This window comes from Amblyomma maculatum, chromosome 3 (assembly GCF_055883805.1).
Source record: "Amblyomma maculatum isolate TAMU_Amacu chromosome 3, ASM5588380v1, whole genome shotgun sequence".
In the NCBI taxonomy this organism is placed as follows: Eukaryota; Metazoa; Arthropoda; class Arachnida; order Ixodida; family Ixodidae; genus Amblyomma; species Amblyomma maculatum.
In genome coordinates, this window is record NC_139346.1 from 94,608,103 (window position 1) to 94,631,773 (window position 23,671).

The 23,671-nt window shown below is 47.7% G+C and overlaps 1 protein-coding gene and 1 pseudogene across 2 annotated transcripts in view; one reads left to right on the plus strand and one right to left on the minus strand.

Annotated features, from left to right (window-relative positions):
• Positions 1–23,671, minus strand: part of LOC146195358 (NADPH-dependent 3-keto-steroid reductase Hsd3b4-like) — a 54,342-nt gene that overhangs the window by 15,338 nt on the left and 15,333 nt on the right. For both annotated transcript variants that reach the window (XM_084596216.1, XM_084596218.1), the window contains exons 3-5: positions 19,017–19,181; positions 16,410–16,601; positions 15,987–16,123 (exon numbers count right to left, since the gene is read on the minus strand). In XM_084596216.1, the coding sequence (XP_084452342.1) occupies positions 15,987–16,123; positions 16,410–16,601; positions 19,017–19,181 (494 nt within the window). The remainder of the gene's footprint in view (positions 1–15,986; positions 16,124–16,409; positions 16,602–19,016; positions 19,182–23,671) is intronic.
• On the plus strand, positions 2,532–5,537 carry LOC146195359 (uncharacterized; annotated as a pseudogene).

The following is a 23,671-nucleotide window of genomic DNA, read 5'->3' on the forward strand; positions in this document are numbered from 1 at the left end:
TGCTGCTGCTGCTGCTGCTGCTGCTGCTGCTGCTGCTGCTGCTGCTGCTGCTGCTGCTGCTGCTGCTGCTGCTGCTGCTGCTGCTGCTGCTGCTGCTGCTGCTGCTGCTGCTGCTGCTGCTGCTGCTGCTGCTGCTGCTGCTGCTGCTGCTGCTGCTGCTGCTGCTGCTGCTGCTGCTGCTGCTGCTGCTGCTGCTGCTGCTGCTGCTGCTGCTGCTGCTGCTGCTGCTGCTGCTGCTGCTGCTGCTGCTGCTGCTGCTGCTGCTGCTGCTGCTGCTGCTGCTGCTGCTGCTGCTGCTGCTGCTGCTGCTGCTGCTGCTGCTGCTGCTGCTGCTGCTGCTGCTGCTGCTGCTGCTGCTGCTGCTGCTGCTGCTGCTGCTGCTGCTGCTGCTGCTGCTGCTGCTGCTGCTGCTGCTGCTGCTGCTGCTGCTGCTGCTGCTGCTGCTGCTGCTGCTGCTGCTGCTGCTGCTGCTGCTGCTGCTGCTGCTGCTGCTGCTGCTGCTGCTGCTGCTGCTGCTGCTGCTGCTGCTGCTGCTGCTGCTGCTGCTGCTGCTGCTGCTGCTGCTGCTGCTGCTGCTGCTGCTGCTGCTGCTGCTGCTGCTGCTGCTGCTGCTGCTGCTGCTGCTGCTGCTGCTGCTGCTGCTGCTGCTGCTGCTGCTGCTGCTGCTGCTGCTGCTGCTGCTGCTGCTGCTGCTGCTGCTGCTGCTGCTGCTGCTGCTGCTGCTGCTGCTGCTGCTGCTGCTGCTGCTGCTGCTGCTGCTGCTGCTGCTGCTGCTGCTGCTGCTGCTGCTGCTGCTGCTGCTGCTGCTGCTGCTGCTGCTGCTGCTGCTGCTGCTGCTGCTGCTGCTGCTGCTGCTGCTGCTGCTGCTGCTGCTGCTGCTGCTGCTGCTGCTGCTGCTGCTGCTGCTGCTGCTGCTGCTGCTGCTGCTGCTGCTGCTGCTGCTGCTGCTGCTGCTGCTGCTGCTGCTGCTGCTGCTGCTGCTGCTGCTGCTGCTGCTGCTGCTGCTGCTGCTGCTGCTGCTGCTGCTGCTGCTGCTGCTGCTGCTGCTGCTGCTGCTGCTGCTGCTGCTGCTGCTGCTGCTGCTGCTGCTGCTGCTGCTGCTGCTGCTGCTGCTGCTGCTGCTGCTGCTGCTGCTGCTGCTGCTGCTGCTGCTGCTGCTGCTGCTGCTAAACGAGCTGCCAGAGCAGAGGCCCAGCGCCGTCGCCGCCAGAATCCAGAGCAGTAAGCGAGGCTGATGCAGAAGCTCATCGCCGCCGTCGAGAAGACCCTGCCATTCGCACCGCCGAAGCGAAGGCTCATCGCCACCGTCGAGAGCAACCAGGTGTAAGCGAGGCTGAAGCAGAAGCTCATCGCCGCCGCCGAGAAGGGAGTCTTTGTTAAAGGAATACGTGTGAAAAAAAAAAAATCTGTGATAGCGCATACATGTGTTGCTCGATTGCTTTGCCTCAATCTATCGAAAAGGTGAAAAAGCTTATTTGCTGCGCTCAAGTTTCGCATTAGGAAGTAAAGTAATTGTCGGTAATTTTTTTTTATCTGTTGTAGGCCGTCATTGTGCCTACCACCACTTATGTGGTGTACGATGGCTGTTGCGGCGTGCGCCTTTCTCTCCCTCCTCTTTTTCTTTCTTTACATTCTCTCTGTCCGCACGGGGCTCAGCTACAGAGCTCCGCCGGAGTGGTGCAGGGGTAAGACGCTCGTCTACTGTGCCCAGGTTCCCGGGTTCGAACCCGACTTCGGCGGCTGCATTTCGATGGAGGCGAAACGAAGTAGCGTCCGTGTGCTGTGCGATGTCAGCGCACGTCAAAAATCCCCAGGTGCTCGAAATTACTCTGTAGCCCTCCACTACAGCTCCTCTTTCTCTCTTCTCACTTTCACTTCCACCTTTCTTCCTTCCTTTACAGCATGGTTGAGGCGCTGAGAGCTGACGTCACAGCAACGTCACAAGGATGATGCTGGTGTCACGACGCGGCTCTGCTCAACCAACACCGCCTAGACTAGTAGTCTAGGTGGTGTTGGCTCAACCAACACCACCGCGCGCCAAAAAACGCCACGCGACAGGATCGTTCCTGCCATCTGCAATTACACACTGGAACGCTCGCCAAGGAACGCCACGCGACAGGAGCGTTCCTGCCACCTGCAATTACACACTGGAACGCTCGCCAAGGAACGCCACGCGACAGGAGCGATGTTGCGTCCAAACGCCAATGCTGTTGGGAGAACAGGACAACTAGCGTGATGTAGACGGCTGGGAGAAGTTCGTGTAGGTGGTGTTGGAGCAGGCCTTGTAAAAGTCGAGAAGGTGTTGCTCTGCTCCTCTGCCGTGGAAGTCGCGACAGGGCGCGAGAAACCGGTCTGCTCCAAGCATGCCTTCCTTGAATTCCTAGAGGGGAATCCGGGAAGCCACTGCACGTGGCTCCGGCAGGAGCGGTTAGCCGCCCTTCGTGTCCGATGGTGTGCTCACGGCTTATTTGGCTGCCGTCTATTTCTTCTGTGCGCGAGTGCTGTGATGACGCTTCGACATTAACGCAAAAATGCCGAACAAATGTTGTGTGCCTCAGTGCCGAGGTAACTATAAAACGGGACCAAAGGTTGGTGTGTTTAAGTTCCCGCAAGGTAAAGTGCTGCAGCAATCGTGGATACGTGCCATTCCACGGAAAAAATTCGTCCCTTCTGAGCATTCCAGGGTAAGAGATGAATAATTTTTCCACTCGTTCTCTTTTGTAGCTTGAAACTGTAGCACCACCAAACTTTCAAAACGTTTTGGGTACCTTCTATATGTGTATTTAATATTTGATCACGTGTTCTTATTTGTAGCAGGCTGTTACTTATATTAGACAAATATTTCTTTTTTAGGTCTGTGAGCATCACTTCACAGACGACGACATCGTACAGAGGCGTCATATGTCGACGATGCTACAGTCGAGTGACGACAGCAGAGTTGTCGCATCTGCGCCTTCGGTCAGATGCAATTCCATCATTATTTCCAGGCTGCCCTAGTTACCTATCAAGCACAAAGACTGTAAGAGAGGAGCCAGAGGCGAAGCGAACTCGCCTGGAAGCTGCTTCAATGCAAATAGCAATTTCTGAGTCAATTCAGACATTTCGCAATACCGAGGAAGCGGACAAAATCAACTTTAAGGGATCTTGCTAGCGAAGTCAGAAGCCATAAGTCACAGCTCTGGCATATAATTGAGGCCAGTGAGCGTCTCATGTTGGTGCACATTGTAGAGGACGAAGCTCCGTGGATTAAATATTCAATTGTAATAAAATCAGACCTCAGTATCACACTGTTCTTTGTGAAGAAGCCGCTCACAAGACTGGGCCCTAACTTGCGCATTCCGAGTGCAGCCAGAAGCAAAAGAGAAATAATAGAACTCCTCCAAAACGTTGAGAATTGGGACAACAGTTTAAATTCAAATTCTGCCGATGCAAACGAAGACATCGGGCACACTATTCGTCTGCTGCTGAGCAAGTTTTCCACGACACCAGCCGACGACAAAGCCAAAGTGATAGAATTCCTGAGCGAGCAGCTGAACCTGCTTTTTTTGAAGAAGGAGCGGAGACGATACTCCGTTGAATTCATGGTTTATTGCTGAATTCTTTTTACAGTATCACCGCACGCATATAAGTACATCCGCAGCTATGGATATGTCACCCTGCCCCACCCTATGACCATTCGGTCGATATGTTCGTCATTCTGTATGAACCCAAGGCTGGAACATCATGGTCCTACATTCCTGAATTATGTTACAAAGAGGATCTCGGAACTCGATGATCGCCAGCGCTTCATTACCTTGATGGTCGATGAAGTCCATATTAAACCATATTTTGATTACAAAGGGGGCAATATAACTGGTGCAGCACTGAATTCATCGGAAGTCGCTACCAGTGCTTTCGTCTTCATGGTACAGAGCATCGCATGCCCTTTCAAGGAAGTGGCCCACATCGTCCCAGTGCACAAAGCCGATGGGGAGTTTCTGCACAATTTACTGAAATATGTGATATGTGGGCTAGAAAACATTGGCTACAGAGTTTTATGTGTAGTCAGTGACAATCATTCAGTGATCAGAAAGGCAATGTCTCAGTTTGCAACGCCATCAACAAATGCAATTTTATATCCGCACCCCTCTGACCCATCAATGTCTCTCTTTTTTGTAATTGATCCAGTGCATATACTCAAATGCGTCCGAAATAATTGGCTCAACCAAAAAAAAAACGACCAACTATGCTTTTATTTTCCTGACTTCAATGAAAATTCCAACCAGCCTCCACTCATGCGCACAGCATCGTTTGCTACAATCAGAGAAGCTTACAAGCTGGAGAGTGATCAGCTTTTGAGGTACGGTTACTCGCTCTCTAGAAAAGCCTTGTACCCGTCTAGCCTTGAGCGGCAGAATTTAAAGTTCGCCTTGCCGATTTTTAATGACTCCCTGCCACCAGCGCTTCGTGCTCTTGGAGAAAGACACAACTTACTCTTTCCTGAAGATACAGCGAGTTTCATTGAAGTTATAGCGAAATGGTGGAAGGTTGTAAATGTTAAAACCCCATGGAAAGGAAAACGACTGAATGACCGATTTCAAGAGCCAGTTTTTCCTTCGGAGGATGACATAAAGGTGGCTTTTCTCTACAAAATTTTGGACTGGCTTGATTCTTGGAAAGAGAAGAATCTGGACAGCGGGGTGCTCACAAAGGAAACTCATGCTTCTCTGCATCAAAAAACCCATGCACTGGTGGAAGTGAGCAGGTATTGCTTCGATGAACTGCAGTTTTCATACGTCCTGCTCGGCAAATTCAAGACGGACAGCTTAGAAGACCGCTTCGGGAAATACAGGCAACTTGCTGGCTCCCAATATCATGTTTCTATTAGGCAAGTTTACGAGAGCGAAACTAAATTACGGCTGCAAAATACTTTGCCCACAATCGCAAGTGCTTGCGGAACGAATAGCTCCTTCGATGAGCAATGGGAAGATCTGCGAAAGCTGATAGAAACACCGCATCTTAACTGCAACGTTGTAGTTACGAGAGATGTCTTGTCAAAAATAGAAGACATTATCCCCGTCCTGGTATACGTGGCAGGATATGCAGTCTACGCGACTCTCAAGAAATTAAACTGCACGAAATGTCGGGCAGCATTGACAGTCGACAAGACTATCACTGTCTCTGCAGCTCAAAAATACTATCACTTGGTGAAAGATATAGACCGAGGTGGCCTCATTTTCCCAGCGTTGTTTGCTGTAAATGCTGTTACCCACAACTATGTTGTTGTTGAACAAGTGTCCGAGAAAGCGGAGTTCTTGAGGAGCCCGAACCAGCACCGTCTAGTCACCGAACTCACATTACAGCTGCTTGCAGATCAAGAGTCATCAGATTTTGACACTTGCGAAGATGGGCACGCAGTTGAGCTTCTGTTGAAGCATGTGTTGTGGAGCAGTACAAACATTCTGCTCAAAAACTTCTGCCGCAAGCTCAACGATGATGTAGCCGATGCAAATGCTAAGGCTAAGGAAAGAAAAGCTGCAACGCTTTCAAGGAAGTGAAAAGTTGTTTGTTTGTTGCTGGTGACCAAGATACTTTGTTGGGCGAGTTGGTACTTATTCATTATTGATATAAACAGCGCGAACACGAAAACAAGGGACAAGAAACAAGAAAGCCACAGTACATGCGCTGACTCACAACTAAGCCTAAGCCGTTTACTCCAAGGCCCAGAAAAACAAACATGAAGAAAACGAAACAGTCACGTGACTGTTTCGTTTTCTTCATGTTTGTTTTTCTGGGCCTTGGAGTAAACGGCTTAGGCTTAGTTGTGAGTCAGCGCATGTACTGTGGCTTTCTTGTTTCTTGTCCCTTGTTTTCGTGTTCGCGCTATTTATATCAATAATGTTGCTGGTGACTTTTAAATGTATATATTATTCTGCGTCAAGAACAGTGCTACAATAATCGAAATGTAAATAAATATTTTGTATGTGTAAATCTCTCCACTGATGTCTCAACTTGAGTAAAAACAATCTTTTGCAGCCAACTGTCCTGCTGCCTCATATCTTCGCGCAGTAAAAAAGAAGCATGCATGCTCCTCGGAAAAACGGTGAGGCCCCATCCCTGTGGCGTCACTGTAAGAGCACTGAGGCCTTAAGTTCGTCTAGGTGGTGTTGGGTTGAGGTGTCCACAGAAAAACAAGTGGGACAGTTATCGCGCCTTTCCCTTCCCATAAAGCAATCAACCAGCCACAGTGCCAGTAGCAGGCTCATGCATTTTCTTTGCCTTCTTCCCACAGCCCCAACAACATCACTGACATCGCACAGCACATGGACGCCTCTTCGTTTCGACTCCATCGAAACGCAGCCCCCGAGGTCGGGATCGAACCCGGGTACTCCGGCACAGTAGTCGGGCGTCTTACCACTGCACCACACCGGCGGGGCTCGCGCATCATCTGCCTTAACGCGAAGGCATTATTTCGCCACAGATTTCTGTCCTCAGACCGTGTCCGCAAACCGTGTCCGCAGACCTTGTCCGCAAACTTGTGTCCGCATCAGTTGTGAGTAATTGAGAAGTAGTAGAGGTTATTGAGTGATGTCAATCGATAGGGGCTGACAGGCCGATACGTTAATTAGGGTATTATTACAGGCAAAAAAATGTAAAAGTTGTTTGCAGCAGTTGTAATTTACAAGTGGTAGGGGTTGATGAGTGGTGTAAATCGATAGAGGGCGACGTAATGTTGGGTCCAAAATAATATTTAGTCCAATAAGATAATTAGGTAATTATGTAGAGGCAAAACACGCAAAGTCGTGTTTGCAGCAGTTGTAATTGAGAAATCGTAGAGGTTAATGAGTGGTGTCAATCGATAGAGGGTGACGTAATGTGTGCGAAAAACACTAGAAGGTCAATAATTTAATTAGGTAGTAATTAGAAGCAAAACATTTAACAGTGAAGGCAAACATGGTCTCATTAGCGAATGGCTTGGCGCCACATTTTAATGTACTAAATACTAAAATAGCTATTTAAATAAATCAATTAGGGGGACGTCAAAGATGTGACGTCACGCAACCTGAAGTAGAGCCGATAAAGGGCATAGGAAGGGATTGGCGCGCAATTTCGAAAACCCAAACACTAAAGTAGTTAATTAAGGAAGCCAATTAGGGTGATGTCAAGGATGTGACATCATGCAACCGGAAGTAGACCCGAAAAAGGACATAGGAAGGGATTGGTGCACAATTTCAAAGTACTAAAGAGTAAAATGAATAAACAAGAACTGAATTAATGTAACGAAGAGGATGTGACACCACGCAACCGGAAGTAGAGCCGACAAATGGCATAAGAAGAAATTCGCGCGTAATTTAAAAGTACCAAAAGACTAAAAGGGGTAAACAAGAAGTGGATTAAGCAACCAGAAGCAACCAACAGTAGCATCCGTGCTTTCGCGTTGCTCCAGTGTAGATTCTGTACTGCTTTTTGATTTTTGGGGGCTTCCTGAAGTCAATGCCTAATATGGCATTAGGACTCAAAATTATTTCTTGAAATGCCCAGGGGTTTCAGAGCAAACGGAAGCAGACAGAAATAGCAGATTTGGCTTTAAGAACACAGTGCGACATCTTGTGTCTTCAGGAACCAAATAATACTACTCTTTTTGATGTACTGGCTTTCAAGCGTCGGTTTCATTTGGAGTGTTTCTTTTCATTCGCCACTTTGCGCTAGAGTGGCGCAGGAATTGTGGTGCTAAACAGATCCCTTTTTCGCGACCACCACTTCGCATAAGGCGGGTTAGGGCGTGTGTAAGCATTTCATTGTTCATTTTCGGCTGTGAGTTTGCGCGTCTTGTGCATTTATGCGCCGGCGGACGCAAGCCTTACAAATAACTTGAAAGGGTTGGTTGTTTACTTTCTGGATGGCCGCCATATATACCAGTGGGCGATTTTATTTGCGTCAGTGACTCACACATAGATGTTCAAGGCGCTGGTGGAGGGCGACCGACTTGGAAAGCATGTGAACTACAATGTCTGGTTCAGAACGTTTCTCTATTCGATGCGCACGAACTCATACATAAGCCGCGTTTCTGCTGGACATGTCGTTGCTCATCGACGAGCAGGCGAGATCGCGAATATGTGCCGTAGTCATCCCCTACATGTGTGACTGATATGGATGTTCTGGCATTGCCTCAGACGCCGATTTATATTTCTGAACCCTGGCCAGTATTGCTCACTCTTTCCATTTGTATAGCTGGCTCATTTCGTCCGTGGCGTTTTGATGTGCACGTACTTCATGATTCGCGTTAGCGTGAGAGCTTTTCACGAGCTTTGCGCGCCTCGCTTGGTGAAAGTGCTGAAAATGAGTGGGATACACTCAAATCAATTTGGCGCGAGCACAATTCTGTACAGGGTCGCTCACTAAGGCTGCTTGGTTGGCTGGTTGGTGGGGTTTAACGTCCCAAAGCGACTCAGGCTATGAGAGACGCCGTAGTGGAGGACTCCGGAAATTTAGACCACCTGGGGTTCTTTAACGTGCACTGACATCGCACAGCACACGGGCGCCTTGCTTTTCGCCTCCATCGAAAAGGGCCGCCAAAGCCGGGATTCGATCCCGCGTCCTTGGGAACAGTAGTCGAGCGCCGTAACCACTGCGCCACCCCGGCGGGGTGCTCACTAAGGCGTCGCGTGTCTGAGCTGCCAGATACGGCTGCGAAGCTCCGCCCTGCGTACAGGGCGGGTTGGCATTCCACCCTGATGCGTGCCTGGTGTAACGAGTTACAAAGCCGGTATCAGTGCCTTATTGGAGCATCGTCTCTTTCGGCGGCTGCCTGCCGTGGGAAGCGTAGTCTATCTGCCCATCCCGAGGTGCTTCGATTAGCGCGGAGAACTTACCATTGAACGGAGCGCTCCCTCTGCGTCCCATCAGACTCGTGACTGCATGCGTTTTTGGCGCACTTTAAAGACATGGAGTCTTCGGATATCACGACTGATATAGGGGCTATAGAGAGGCATTCCAATGTTAGCAGGGCTGCCACTGGTGAGCCCTGAGATGCATGATGTACTTTGCGCACTTCCCACTTTAGAAGAGGTCAATACAGCTTTAGACTCGATGAAACGCGGTTCAGCGCCTGGGCCTGATGGGTTCCCTGCAGAAGTTTATTTAGGTTTATGGGACGTTGTCGGTCCATTACTAAACAGTGTTCTTGGCCAATGTTTTGAACATTTAGATTTTCCGGCCAGTTTTCGGATAAGGCGAATAATTTTGATCCCAAACGTGATCCTGGGTCATTTCGTCCAGAGGAGTAGAGGCCTATCACGCTTCTAAACGTGGACTACAAGGCACTCGCAACCATCGTGGTTCGACGTTTGAGGGTGTGATGGCCTCCCCCATTGGTTGCGATGAGGTGTGCTCTGTTCGTGGCAGGGACATATATAGGTTTTCGCATACCACTCGTGACATTATTGATTATACAGAGAGACGCTTAGCTAGGTATCCTTGTTTATTTAGATCAAGAAAAAGTTTTTGATCGGCTAGAACATGGCTGCATATTCGGCATGCTGGATATTTTTCAGTCTCCGCAAAACTTCATATGTTTAATTAAAAGCATCTATGATGGCATTCAAAGTACACTGACGATGAATGGGTGACAACGTACCCCTTTCCCTGTGACCCGCGGTGTCCGAAAAGAATGTCCCTTCTCGCCTCTTGTTTTCTCTTAGCTTAGAGCCTTGTTTGAGGGTCATCATTACAAACCAGAGTATCCGTGGCCTCTCTCTCCCAGTGTGTTAGACGGTTCGAGTAACTGTTTACGCAGATGACATTACGTTGTATCTGTGTGATGAAACGAACCTGCAGCGCTGCCTTCATCTTTTTGACAGATACGGCAAGATGTCTGGGGCTGCTCTCAATTTTGGCAAAAGTAAATATCTTTTAATTGGCAGGCCAGAAGCATGCCTCAATGGTGCCCTGCAAATTGCACATAGCTACATAATCTGCATCCTTGGTGTTGATTATGAGGCACGTGGAATAGCATCTTTGGTATGGAGTTCCGTCTTAAACGACGCGTGCAGCACGGTGGCTAAGTCTAGTGCTTTTGAACTACCCATGCTGTACAAACACAACCTTGTCCACACTGTTTCCTGCGGCCGAAAATGGTACCTCACAGATTCAACGTATCCTCCTCTCAGGGAATTTCCCTTCAGTTTCTTGTGAGCTCATTTGTTTTTGCACAGAGAGCACGGAACTGGTATGCCATGCGGCAATCGGCCAGCCGCGTGCGAACGGTGGGTTCGCCTTCTCTTCTTTGTCTGTTGCTGGCTGCTGGCTCCGCGCTACCTGCTTCGTTTGCTGCAAGGAGATGAGTGCCCAGCGCATGTGCTCGCCTACAATTTTTAGGCACAAATGTTAAGGAGCTTTATCTTATATACCGCTTAACAAGGGTTCACAGGCTTTCCGCGCGCTGTTTTTTTATTCGTGTATAGTGGAATTTCGGTGCCACGCCCGTCATGTCTGCCCGCATTTAGACATCGCCGCGAACAGAGTAGTAGGGTCCATGGGAAATTTACCTCTTCCGCTAGTACCTGTAGAAAGCAGGCGAAGGATGGATTCCATTTCTTGATTACCAATCACAGCATCGTTTCTTCCAGGCTATTTACGTGGCTTTATGTGGCTCTTGGAATGGGGTGTTTTGCATTCACGAGACCGGCTGCAACGATAGAGCATTGTGCGGACAACGCACTGACCCAACTTCCCACTTCAAGAATCTAGTCGTCCCATGACCGAGCAATGCGTCGTTGCTCGTCTCTTTTCGAGGGCAGTTCATGCCGGTTTAAAAAGTCTCGCCATCAATCAGTTTCAGATAAATAGTAGATGTCCTCGCGGGCGCTTTGCACGATTGCTGATTGTAGCTGGCGCTTTCGCGTTATGGCGCAATTGTTGTGAGGCTGTCGCCTCAAGCTGGCGTCGACGTGCGCTTTTCCCGGTCCTGGCGCGTCTGCGACAGGAGATCGTAAGCTTTCCGGCTGAGGAACATTTCTACCTTGGGCAGCGAAAGTTCCTTCACCAATGGTCTTGCCCTTTTGTGCCCGCGTCGGACGGATGTGTCCGAGTGGTTTTCGGTCCATCTCGGTACTTGTCAAAGAATGTAAATATCTATGTCAATCCGCAGCTGTACACATTCCAAAACACGTACAATATACACTGTGCATGTGATTGCTGTTTATGTTTGTACCTATATTTATTTCTGAAATAATTGCACACGGCGTATAAATTCATTTACATTCTCATTCAAATTTGTATATATTACCATCACAAGCAGCAAAATTAATTTTTTTCCGGAAAGTAAATAGTGAATTTCATGTATTTTCTCGACATGAGGTATGTTATGTGCAATGTCTCCAGTTCTTAACCGTTGGTTGGTTGGTTCATAGGAAGGGCAAGGCGCAGTATCTGTCACACTTGCTCTGTGGACACCTGAACCGCGCCGTAAGGGAAGGGATGAAGGTGGGAGTGAAAGTGGATAGAGAGAAAGGGGGGCCGTAGTGGAGGGCTACGGAGTAATTTCGACCACCAGGGGATCTTTAACGTGCGCTGATCAGTTTTGGTCATTTTTCATCGCACGCGTCAATGTATAATGTCTAATAAAACTTTTTCTAAAAACATAAAACATGTTTCGGTGAATGGAGGACCTTCGATTTTCTGGAACATGGGTATTTGTGTATATAGTGCCCTTTTGGCCTTCGGTTTGCCATCTTGTTCTGTTGTCTAATTAAGGAGATACTTGCAGCACATTGGTTCTTGATGGTCGAGAAAGTGACCAGTTTTTGTAGCGAGAGCTACACTTGGGTACCAGTAGAGCATTTCGCGGTGGCCAGGAGAGGCCAGTTGTGCGTATGCGCCGTTACCACGGCAACCGGGGACGCGCAGAATGTGTGGCGTGCGCCCGCTCCACCATCGTGTGTGTGTGCGTACGTGTGTGCGTGCGTGCGTGCGTGTGTGTGTGTGTGTGTGTGTGTGTGTGTGTGTGCGTGTGCGTGTGCGTGTGCGTGTGTGTGTGTGTGTGTGTGTGTGTGTGTGTGTGTGTGTGTGTGTGTGTGTGTGTGTGTGTGTGTGTGTGTGTGTGTGTGTGTGTGTGTGTGTGTGTGTGTGTGTGTGTGTGTGTGTGTGTGTGTGTGTGTGTGTGTGTGTGTGTGTGTGTGTGTGTGTGTGTGTGTGTGTGTGTGTGTGTGTGTGTGTGTGTGAACAACTTTTTCCACTAGAATTGAGGCCCCCTACCCTCCGCCCCCGGCACGGAGCCCTAGGGGACGGGGGCCCGGACCTCCACGATTAGAGGCAGGCAAATAGGTCTTGGCTCCTCGTGGCCTCTTCGGCTAGGCAGATGGCTTGCTTCTACAGAGCTGGGCCTTGCTCCGCAGAAGCGCTTGCCAGGCTTCTGTACGATATATTTTTGTTTTAGCCCCTGAGGAGCTAGCGCATTCCCAAATTACGTGGTTAAAGGTCTCTCTCTCCCCACATTGCATTTATCGTCCTGTGTCTCATCTTTCTGGGTCATATAGGTCCTTACCAGGTGTATGTAATTTCTTGCCTGTAGACGCCGCCATGCGGTCGCCTCTTTGTTGCTCAGATTCTCATCCGGTGGCGGCACCAGTTGTCTGCTTTGTCTATAATCTTTCGACCATTTTTGTACCATTTATTAGAGGTTCTTCCATGATCCTGCAATCAGGTGGCTCCAGAGAGACCCGTAAGTTTAGAGCTCAGGCTGACTCGTGTGTCATATGGCTTCATACGTTTGATCAAACTTCTTTCTTTCAAGCCTCGGCCCTTCAATGTTATTCTCCTGAATATGCCTAGGAACTGTGTTGTAGCCTACCAGTCTCTTTATTATCCCATCGTTGTATCCGTTCTCTTGAAGGTATAGTGCTAGAATTCGTATTTGGTCAACCTTTGGCAAAATACATTCATTCCACTTTGATATCAAATTCTGTGATTTGCTTGCACATGAACGATATTGGGTTGCAGATTAGTACTCTTTTTTGAGGCGAGCACGAGAGCCCCTTGCACACCGCGTAGTTCACTACTGTGTCTGCCGCTGCCTGCAGTCTCTCTATGCTCGCATCACTCCTCTGCTTTAGCCAGAGATTGATGCCGTCCGCGTACACACTGAACTTGTGCCCCTCGATATTGCTGAGTGCTATTGGGAGACCCCTCTTTGCCACGTTGAAGAGGAGGGGGGAAAGAGCCGAGCCTTGTGGTGTGCCCCTGGTTTCTAGCTCCAATGTGGGAGACTCTATGTCTTGGAATTTAATGCAGGCTGTTCTGTCTATTCGAAGTCTCTCATGTGGTTATATTGTTACGCTGAAAGCCTTCGTGGAAGACAGGACGTCGGGAACATCGTGTAAGCAATCCGTCTTCTCTGGCCTAGCGCGCGCACCACTTCCCCTTTCTTCTTCCCTAGCGCTTCTTCATCTTCCTTGCAGCCCGTTACATTCCCCCTGCACAGTTGAAGCGCGCCGGGCGAGTTACGATGTCTCACGAGGATGCCAGGGCTTCTTGCGCGCAACACGGGACAGTCCTGTCTTTTTCGACCGACGACTTGTCGCAGTGAGGCGTGCAGTATAGTAGGCCACATCACTGATGCGGTTAATAATTACGTAAGGTCCATCGTATTGAGCCAACAGTTTCTGGTGAAGGCCACGCCTTTGTAGCGGTTGCCAAATCCAGACAGCATCGCACGGGGCGTAGGTGACATGCCGACGGCGCTTATCGCAGCGTTTCTTGCAGCGCTCTTGCAAGGCAATGGTCCGCAGGCGCGCCAGTCACCAAGCTTCTTCTGCCAGGCACAGGGTCTCAGTGATGCAGTGTTCGTCGCTTAGAGAAAACGGTAGTACGGCGTCCAGGGTGTAGCGTGATGGCCGGGCGTACAGAAGAAAGGGCTATAACCCGTAGTCTCATGAGTAGATCTAATATAAGCATAAGTGACAAAAGGCAGGATGGTGTCCCAGTTCTTGTGATCCGAAGCCACGCACATTGAAATAATATTTGTAAACGTCCTGTTAATGCGCTCTGTCAAGCCGTTCGTTTGCGGGTGATAGGGTGTGGAGTGGCGAAAATTCGTTGCACATAGAAGCAGGAGTTCCACGACAACATCCGCCGTAAACTGACAGCCCCGATCACTTATTATTTTTATTTATTCATTTAGAACATACTGCAGTCAATATAGATCAAGCAGGAGGGCAATACAGGACAAAAGAAAATGCATTGCAGCGCCACCATCGGCAAGAAAAAATATAAAACGAACAGGGTACAGTGCAAATATATGATGGAAATAAAATTGAATCAGCAAATAGGGAAGCAAAAAATTCAAAGCAGGGCTTTTCGTACACCTTCTTCAAAAACTTCAGAATCCGCGGTGGTCCTTGACGTAAAATTACTGAGCGGAGAAAACACAGCGAAACGTGATGAGGTGTAGCTGATGGGATAGCTGTCGTTTCACAGAACCGAGTAAGATAATCGGCGCCAACGACAATCCAGCGGTTGCCAAAGCAAGACTTTGGAAATGGACCCAGCAGATCGATGCCGACTTGCTTAAAGGGCGCTCTGGTAGGTGGCACAGGGGGCAACAGCCCATCGCGAACAACTGTAAGGTGCTTGTGGCGCTGACATTGTGTGCAACTGAAAAGCGAAAATGAACTGGAATCTGTGGAAAATGCACTCAATGTTTGCAGTGGACGAGGTATTTTTCAGTAAAGTTCAAGAAATATGGAAACCTTTGATAGGAGCGAAAGAGGGGTTATGGAATCTTGGGAATCTTTTTAAACAGGAGGGGAAAATAAATGCCGATTACCGTTAGGGAAAAAAAATGAAAAGCCGCTGCGAGAGCTTTTACAATTTTAGGGCGGGAAGAACAGACGCCAGGCCTTTTCATGCATGATATAAGGAGCCTAAAAGTTAGGCTTGAGGCGTTGGATTCTCGGAAATACAGAGGCGAAGCATAAGAGCACGTATAGAAAAATGGCTCGGGGGTGAAACACTAACAAAACGCGCGCTATCTGATGAAAACTAATATGCGTGCTAGAACTAGATATCCATTATTGATTACAAAAGACAAAAGCGCTGGGATGAGAAAGAAATTAAGGGCGCCTTCTCGGAGTATTATCAGTAGCTGTTTTCTAGCAAACCGCCAAGTCAAGGAGAGTTTGTCAAAAACGTTTTGCGCCTTTTACGCCAACATTAGAAAACGAAGGAACCGAAGAACTAGAGAAAGAAATAATTGTCGAGGAAGGAGGGACAGCCATTGATAAATTGAATGCCGGAAAGTCACCGGGACCAGACGGTCTGAGTGCCGTCTTTTTAAGAGCCTCAAAAAGGCTCTCAAAAAACCTCAAAAATGCGTACAGCCTGCATGCAGGGCTGCACCGGATGATTACAGCCTGTCTCCGCACCTCTGCTCTCGGATACATTGTGCCGTGAGGGTCATTTTTTTTTTTGTACGCGGGGGACAGGCCTAGTGCTCCATTTGTAACTATGCTTTCCATGTGTGCGCTCCTCACGCCGCACGACGGCAGTCTCGTGTGTGCGCAGGCGTTCGCCGCCGTAAAGCCGACTGTGTGTGCGGGCCGTGAGCGTCACTAGTGAATATCATAAACTGCTGCGTCTGTGCCTGCGGTCTGTAATTAGTATAAGCGATTTCCCCGCGTGCCATGAGCTACTGGATATAAGCGCGCTGATGTTATGAGATCTATATACGTTCGCTTAAACTACTGAGCCTCTTCGATGCAAAGACAGCTTCAGGCGGCCATCACCGCACTTGGTAAAGTTTATACAATATATCTGCCCTGTCCTCTCCTCTTATCACTCTCGCCTGATACCTCTTATGCCTATTCCCAGTTCTGTATATTTCCGACTGTCGGAACTCGGCCGCTTCATAATTCGATAGCAGATGCCGCAGCTGGCTGGATCTTTTCCTTTCTATTTGTTTTTCTTTTGCAGTGAGCAACTAAGAAAGAACCGAGGCGGGTTCAGCTTACCTGAAATCCTGGTCCCAGTTTGAAGATAGTTTTGAACATTTTCTTCGCCCATTTGATCTGAACAGGTACGACGACGTAATCCAACTCTCCATAAACCGGTGGTAAGCGAAGAACTAATGTTTTGAGATTGTGTGAACCTACAAAAAGAAGCAGTTGTTGTAAAATTGCCCATCACAATATGGAGGCTGCATGCTTCGATGATCCTTACCCTAGGCAAAATCTTTAAATTTAAGACAGTTGTAACTTTTCACCGTGTCTGTACAGTTTGCTGAAATAGTTAAATTTTATTTTTTTTCTTCGACAACAGATTTAAAATAGAGGAATTTAGAGCTGATTCCTGATGCAGCATCAGCGTCTGCTAAAAGATGATTTATTACAGGTGTTCGGAACAACTTAGTTCATTTTTTGACGTGAAAGACTCACCATCTTTCAAGGATCGTTTGTGGGCCTCACAGATGATTTTTTCAGCCCGCGCTTTGGTTTCGGGATATGGACCATTGTACCAACGCTTTTCGTCCCCAGAAGGTTGGTCTTTCCTAATTACTGCCACAGTGCTGGTGTACACAAGGTAAGCCACATTCTCTTTGAGGCAAGCGTCGACCACATTCTCAGTACCTGCACAATGAGTCACGAATGAGAGTGTCAGCCTGTCTCCAGAGATAGTGTTTAGGTTGGTGTTGCTCAGCGATGCAAGGAAAGGAGTGACGTTTAGTGAGTCGCAAAGCTTGCGACATAAGTTATTTTAATCAATGCATCGCTAAATCACCGGCTTCAAAGACTGTTCACTGCTGCAATATTTGAAAAATTCTTACTGACCCGTTATAAGCGCTATGTCAAACAGCCTTTTTTCAAATTTCGGCAGTCATTCGATCGATCAGCAGCTCATGTGTGTTTTATGCGGTTAACTTTATTGCACCGAAGTGCTAAAAGTTAAAAAATCAAAGCTTGCGCTCGTTCACCGTCTGATTTTATGGGACCTGGGCTCGTTTTGTTCGGGGGCTTTCAATCGAATATCCTCAGCAAACTAAACTCCCCCAGCTCTTATGAGTAGCTCCATAAGTTGTGTCTAGTTAAATGAAAGATGTCTTTGGAAGGAAACTAGTTTGATCTGTGTAACGTAACGACCTTCTCTTAACTCTTTTCGCTGACACGTAAAAAGATAGGGGGGGGGGGGGCTCGTTATAAGAAGTCCATGATTCTGAGACACTATTAATTGTAAGGTGAAATTCGGGTATTCTCAGATATTCTTGTGAATGTGTTGTCTTTAATGGCCTAAGCTTCCGTTTCAGGTTTATTGTCAGTAAAATAATACATTACAGAAGGTATCTATTACAGAAAGAGCCTCCGACGTGGATAGCTTCAGTGGGACCTTTTGAGTAAAAGTACATAAAATTAGAAATATTAGCATTGAGACTAATAAATATCAGAGAAATAAGTAATAACCAAACTAATCAGTATAAGCAAGAATGAAATAGCAGAAAAGAACATAACATCAGCAGGCAAAAAGTTCATTTCGAACTTTTTTTTCTGCACACGAAGCGAATAAAAATCTATGGGCTGCGCTTTTAAAAAAACTATATGTCAAGTGACTAATATTGTAACATATTTTAATACACACCTCAATGGAAATGGATTACGTTTTCGAAAGGTAGCCAATTGTTTTCGCTACGTTTGTCCGACGCTCAGCACGAGTAAATATAAAACCAATGAGGTGATCGAGCTTATGAATAATTGTCAAACAAGGGGGAGCATAGTAATATGCTACTGCTTCATAAGAATAGTTTTGTGAGCATATTGAGAGCGATGTTCTAAATTCCTTTTGGGTTGGAAAACTTTGCTTCTACATTTCGTGCTGAGGTCAAAGCGAGAAATTGAGACTGTATTAAAAAATGCAGTTGGGTGAATTTTTCGATTAATAGCCGGGAACTAAACACACGCTAAGAGAGCGTCTGCGATTATAATGTCTTGTATTGTTGCATTACAGAATGCATGAAAAATTACGTCAAAAGTATTTTCTCAAAATTATCCAAAATATCTGAGTATACATATAAGTTAAAGGAGAATGCGGCGGACTACGGAGGCCAACTCGTGACTGAAACATTCGACCGTGTGACGCACTCGCACATTGTAAACGCACCAGCGGCAATTTCTGCTCCGTCCTAACATGCATCAATGTTAACGCATACTCTATCCAATCAATAAGCTTGATGACACTTTTGTGTATTAGCCTTACAAGCTTCACATTGAAACATGGTAAAAAGAAACAACTCTGAATGTTTCAAAAAATAAACTTATCAAATCAAGACCTAACACTAACGTATTTTTATCGTGTAGATAGTTAAGCGCTCCTAATTCTTTATTTATGGACATTGCCTAGTCTATGAGCATGCACATAGCTGTTAGTTTTGGAGGAATGTTTTCCAATAATTTTCACAATGGCATACCCACGCACATATATGTCAACGTCGGTAGCTGCCTGGAATGATTATGCTGCACTGGAGTACGACGATACGCGGAATAATTCACGTACGACTATGCAACTGGCCGCATAATTTGAGAATCTTTCCGATCTTATGAGTTCCATTTCTTCACCCTAATTTCTTTCATTTATTAGCCAGCCGTACAGTCAGCAATTTTATGTTTAATTACTCAGACATTAGAGTACAACAGCGAATACCGCAAGATGTATATCATTTCTAACGGACCCAAAATGCTCTGAACAAATATCACTCTGGGCGTAAAGAGCAAAAAATAAATATATAAATAAACACAGAGTTCTTTAGCTTCAAATTATAACTCGAAGTGCAAGATTGTTCATAATTTCTTTTCTTTGAGAAACACAATGAGTGGAATCGACGGCATGACACCTCGAAGTATGCATCTAAACAGAAGCTTCACATGCCTTTGCAATCAATTTAATGAGACCACACTCGGACGCGCGCATGCGCACACACAAGCACATTCGCGCGCAATAATAGTGACTGGCATGAAGATAATTTGTGCGGCCGAGAGTTCCGCATCAGCACCTACCTTTCACATTGACATGCTCGAACATGGCGTCGTCCCCTGTGAAGGTGGTGGGCAGCAATCCAGCGCAGTGTATCACCGCGTCTGCTCCCCGAACAGCCTCACGCACGGCCTTGGTGTCGCACACGCTGGCCACCACCTCAGTGGTCTTCTTGCTGATACGGTGCCCTGCGCAAAATGGTTCGGAGGCCGCAACGTTTGATACCCTCATGAATTACCACTCATGCGAAAAAATGGAATGAGAAGTGTCGTGAAACTGCCACTGAAGAATAATAACACGCGCCTCTACCGAGAACCGAACCACTACCCTAGCCGAGCGTACCAACCACTACTCAACGCCGGGCTTGGTAGAAACCCATCCTAATTTAATTGTTTACCCTGCTCTCTCTATGCGAACATAGGGGGCGCCACTGTGCTGTGCGATTGCGGAGAGTGGCAGAGGCGTGCTCCGCCGGCGTCATTGCGTTGCGGAGAGGAGGCAAGGAAACATTGCAGGTGATGAGCACGCCACCGCGGTTAGGTGATAAGGTAACCCCGCGCATGCGTGGTCCGCCGCCCCAGCTGCGCCTATTCAAGAGACATCGCGTGATGGGCGCGCGGTATGCGATTAATGTCATTTTGCGCGCGTAACTATAACAAGGTGTATTGTCTGCATCGTATGGATTATAATTCTTAGTTTAAACATAAAACAGCGCAAAACACACAGACGAAAGAATAGAAACAGACACCACAAGCGCTTGTGGTGTCTGTTTCTATTCTTTCGTCTGTGTGTTTTGCGCTGTTTTATGTTTAAACCATGTATCACCAACTCGCCCGCTTTGCCATTCTGTTATAATTCTTAGGTTAGGTCGAGTGCATTTGCGGTTTTGCGGAGACGCTGCGCCTTTTCTGACGATCCCATAATCATTACAGATGAAACAAATAAGTAAAATAAACATTGGAAACAGCACTGTGTCTTATAGAAGCAGAAATATGTGTGACGCCATAGAATGACCAGCAGTGCACGGTGCTCCCTTGTTGAAAGCAAGGGGTCAGTCATACGAGGAAATCGCGATTCATCTCGGATTTCAGTCGCTGATTTGTGTATGACGTCGGTAATCACGTGAACAGATATCGACGGGTCGTTACTGCAGGATGCAAGTTTCAAACCTGTGGGAAGAATGATAGCTTCAGTAGAGCGATTCACTGCCCAGAGTGCAGTGCGGCCTTTGACAACAGACACCATGGCATGAAGAATCAAGACATTTTTTTTTTATACAAGTGAGGTGCAGCGGTTCTAAAGTCGCTTCAGACATGTCGAAGGTGGCGTCGCGGCAGGAACCCTGTACACATACAGCCGACGATGAAGGCACGACGGTATCTTTAGAAACACAAAACACACCCGCACTACACCAGCCTTCCATCAGATCAGGGGTCACACAATTTCCGACGCTAAGCTCACCAGTTTGGCAGTCGACGTTGGCGCCACACATCATCTAAAACAAAAAGCCGAGCCCAAAGATGACGTCGGGCGTTGATTGGGCAAGCACTGCCATTTCCTCACGGAACACTTCACCACCAAAAGAAACTTTAACACTGCAAACTTCAGCAGCAAGCAATGGTTTCCCTCTCAAGCCACAAAACTGAACACTTTTATCAGACTTATATAATACTGTTCTTCCGAGGCGACGCTTAAATGCAGCCCTCATTTACGGATATGTTGGCCCTGGTATCAGCTAAAGCCATAACAGGTACATCATCAACTAAAACACGGACTTTGTTTCGTAACATCAGCACAGGTGGTGGTATCTCTTCTAGCAGCGAAGGTCAAGCGACCCCCCCCCCCCCCCCCAATCGGCGATGGAGAACAGCGCGCGTGGGAAACTGGAGGTTGTGTCATGCTTCTCCTCGATACCGGTGAAAGATCCCGCAAAGGTACCCGGAATCAGGAGTGTAGTGCGAACGACGAGAAGGGCCAGGATTGTAATCCTGCTGCTCACGGTAGTTCATGGAGGCGTGCTTGGCGGCGAGAACATGATCTTGAGATGTGGCCAGGTTGGCCCCAGCGATAGCACACAGGATGTCGAGAAAGAGATGGCGCGGGCAAGTAGTCACCACTGAGAGCGTCGCGTCGACTGTTGTCATACCGGTTATGTGTCGGCTGGTGGTAGCGGGTCCGTTGTCTTCGGGGTGCCCTCGTTATGTTTCCCTGCCGCAGCTGCTGTGGTCCCCGGTATTCATCGAAGTCCGCTGTATTACCGAAGTTCACTGCATTAAAAACGGTTATAGGTAGAGGACACGGCGGATGCGACGGGGGCAGCGCTGAGGATCCCCAAGCTAGGTCTAGTGACCAGCTCAATTCGTCGCGAACGAGCTGACGGATAGTGGAGGCCAGATCTCCAGACGATGTTACGTCAGCAGCGTCAAGATCGGCCGGTCACCGATGTCACGCCAACCAAACGTCAGAACGTGGGCTTTTTCCGACGCATTTTCAGCGTCTCGAACGTGTGGCAATGCTGCATCACGTCAGCGACTGAGTTAATGCTTGATTTGCCGATGAGGCAATTATAAATATGTTCACCAAACCCTTAATCAGACGGCCAACTTTTTCATCTTCAGTCATCCGAGCATCGACAAGCTTACACAGCTTCAACACTTCCTCGATGTATTTGGTGCCCGTTTCCCCAGGAAACTGAGCTCTTTGAGACAGCGCTTGTTCAGCTAGCTTCTTCTTCGCTTCAGAATCTCCAAAGCACTTCTTTATCTCTTCTTTAAAGTGGTCCCAGGTGGTGAAAGTGTACTTGTGGTTGTCGTACCATGTTAGGGCTGTGTCGTTAAGCGTTAGCTAGCTGCGCGGAAGAGTCCCACTTATTGTAATGGCTCACCCACTGGTAGTGAGTGAGCCACTGATCCACGTCTTCGCTGGATGAGCGTGTAAACGAACGCGACTCCCGGTGATGCTGCCATTAGGCACAAGCCTCGCAGCGTCGCCGCCAACATACATCGTAGGCTTAGATAGCGGCAAGACGGCGACGTCGGCGCGGTTCAGACTGGGAGTCCGTCTTCGGGTTTCTGGTGAACGTCTACCCAGCACCTCTACCAAGATTTTACGAACGAGGTTCTAATTGACGCAGGACGCACGTCGAAGACGCAGCTATGTCCACTTGAGAGTCCTAGCACAAGCCGCTTCTTCATCGACCTTATCTTCTCTTATCTCCATTTCAGGACGTCACATTATGATCGACATCCGGTTCAGCGGCGTTAAATTAATGTGTCTTAAAAAAAGACAGTTCTGTCAAACACTACCGTAGAATTAGTCCGAAATGATTTCTCGGTATCGCTATTTAAGGGTCTTCCCACAACATTTATATCAGAGAGGAGAAAATATATACTCACCTCAGCAAATAACAACAAGAAGTAAACAGATTCAATTTGCTGCCCAATATGATGTAGCGAAATGAAAGGCATGGGCTCTATTCGGAACAACAGCATAAAACAAAAAGAAAAACAGCATAGGTACAAGCATGTGTAACTTGCAACTTGGCGCGCGTCAAGTAGGTAACGAAAAAGATATGCGATGAACGAAAAGCCAGGTGAAATGAATGCAGTGTGGTCTGAAGAAATAAGACATATCATGTTATAAGACGGATGAACGCACAAAAAAAGCAACAGAACAGGGTCGAAAACATGGTAGACGTAGGGCTAGGGCATATCATGACTCTGGTGTCCAACAAATTCATATTGTTTTTGGAAGACATGTGACATTCAGCGCACAAACACAGACGTGGTCATTTGTTTTTGCTGATTAAAAGGCATCGGTAAATTATCTAGTAGCCTGGCAGAAATATCTCTGATGATGCAGACTTCATCAAGGACTTCAGCGTTTGTCCCGTGTTTTTCTCCTTTAGTCCTGTCTTTAATTTTACGCTGACAAAATATGCACTCTATTCATCAAGGAGATGAGAGTACGTATCCGTCATGTTCGGCGCAATGAATGACTGGGTTCGACCTCGTTGCTGCATTTAAACAATTACCTTGATCGCGTAATCCATCATTAATACATCTTTCGATGTTCCCTACTTAAAGGATCTGCCAAAGAAAAACAGCATTTCAGGAAAAACAATTTCCTTGCAATGAACAAATGGATAACTGTGTTGTTGTTTTTTCACATGCTATCCGTTTAGCCTCGTCAATATTCAAGCTTTTGCACAGGCCAGGCATAAAGGTTGTTGGACGCATGAAAACGTTACAGGCTCTCCAGCCTTAGCGCCGATCTTCTCGAGCTTGTGCGACACGCCATACACATAGGGGACCGCGACGGCGCCCGATGTTCGAAGTTGTTGCAGTTCTTAAAATTTATGTGGAGTGTCGGGGAAGTTTTCGCTTAGTTAAGCCGCAGGTCCTCCGGGAATTCCCATGATCTGAGCCGGCTCACCTGCCTGTTCAAGCTCGGGGAAAGTTGAGGCTCGCAGGATCTGTAGAGGGCATGCTTTAATGCTGCGATAGCGATAGCTCGTTCGACTAGCTTGAAGTGCCCGCAGTAGAACGGCTGCAGCCTATTTGACGAACGGGCCACGTACGGCCAGCCGTTACGGCTATGAGTTGCGTGTTCATCAGATCCAGGAAGCATAGCTTATTGTTTGTGAGATGTTGTACTGTTATTGTAATATCGTTCAGGT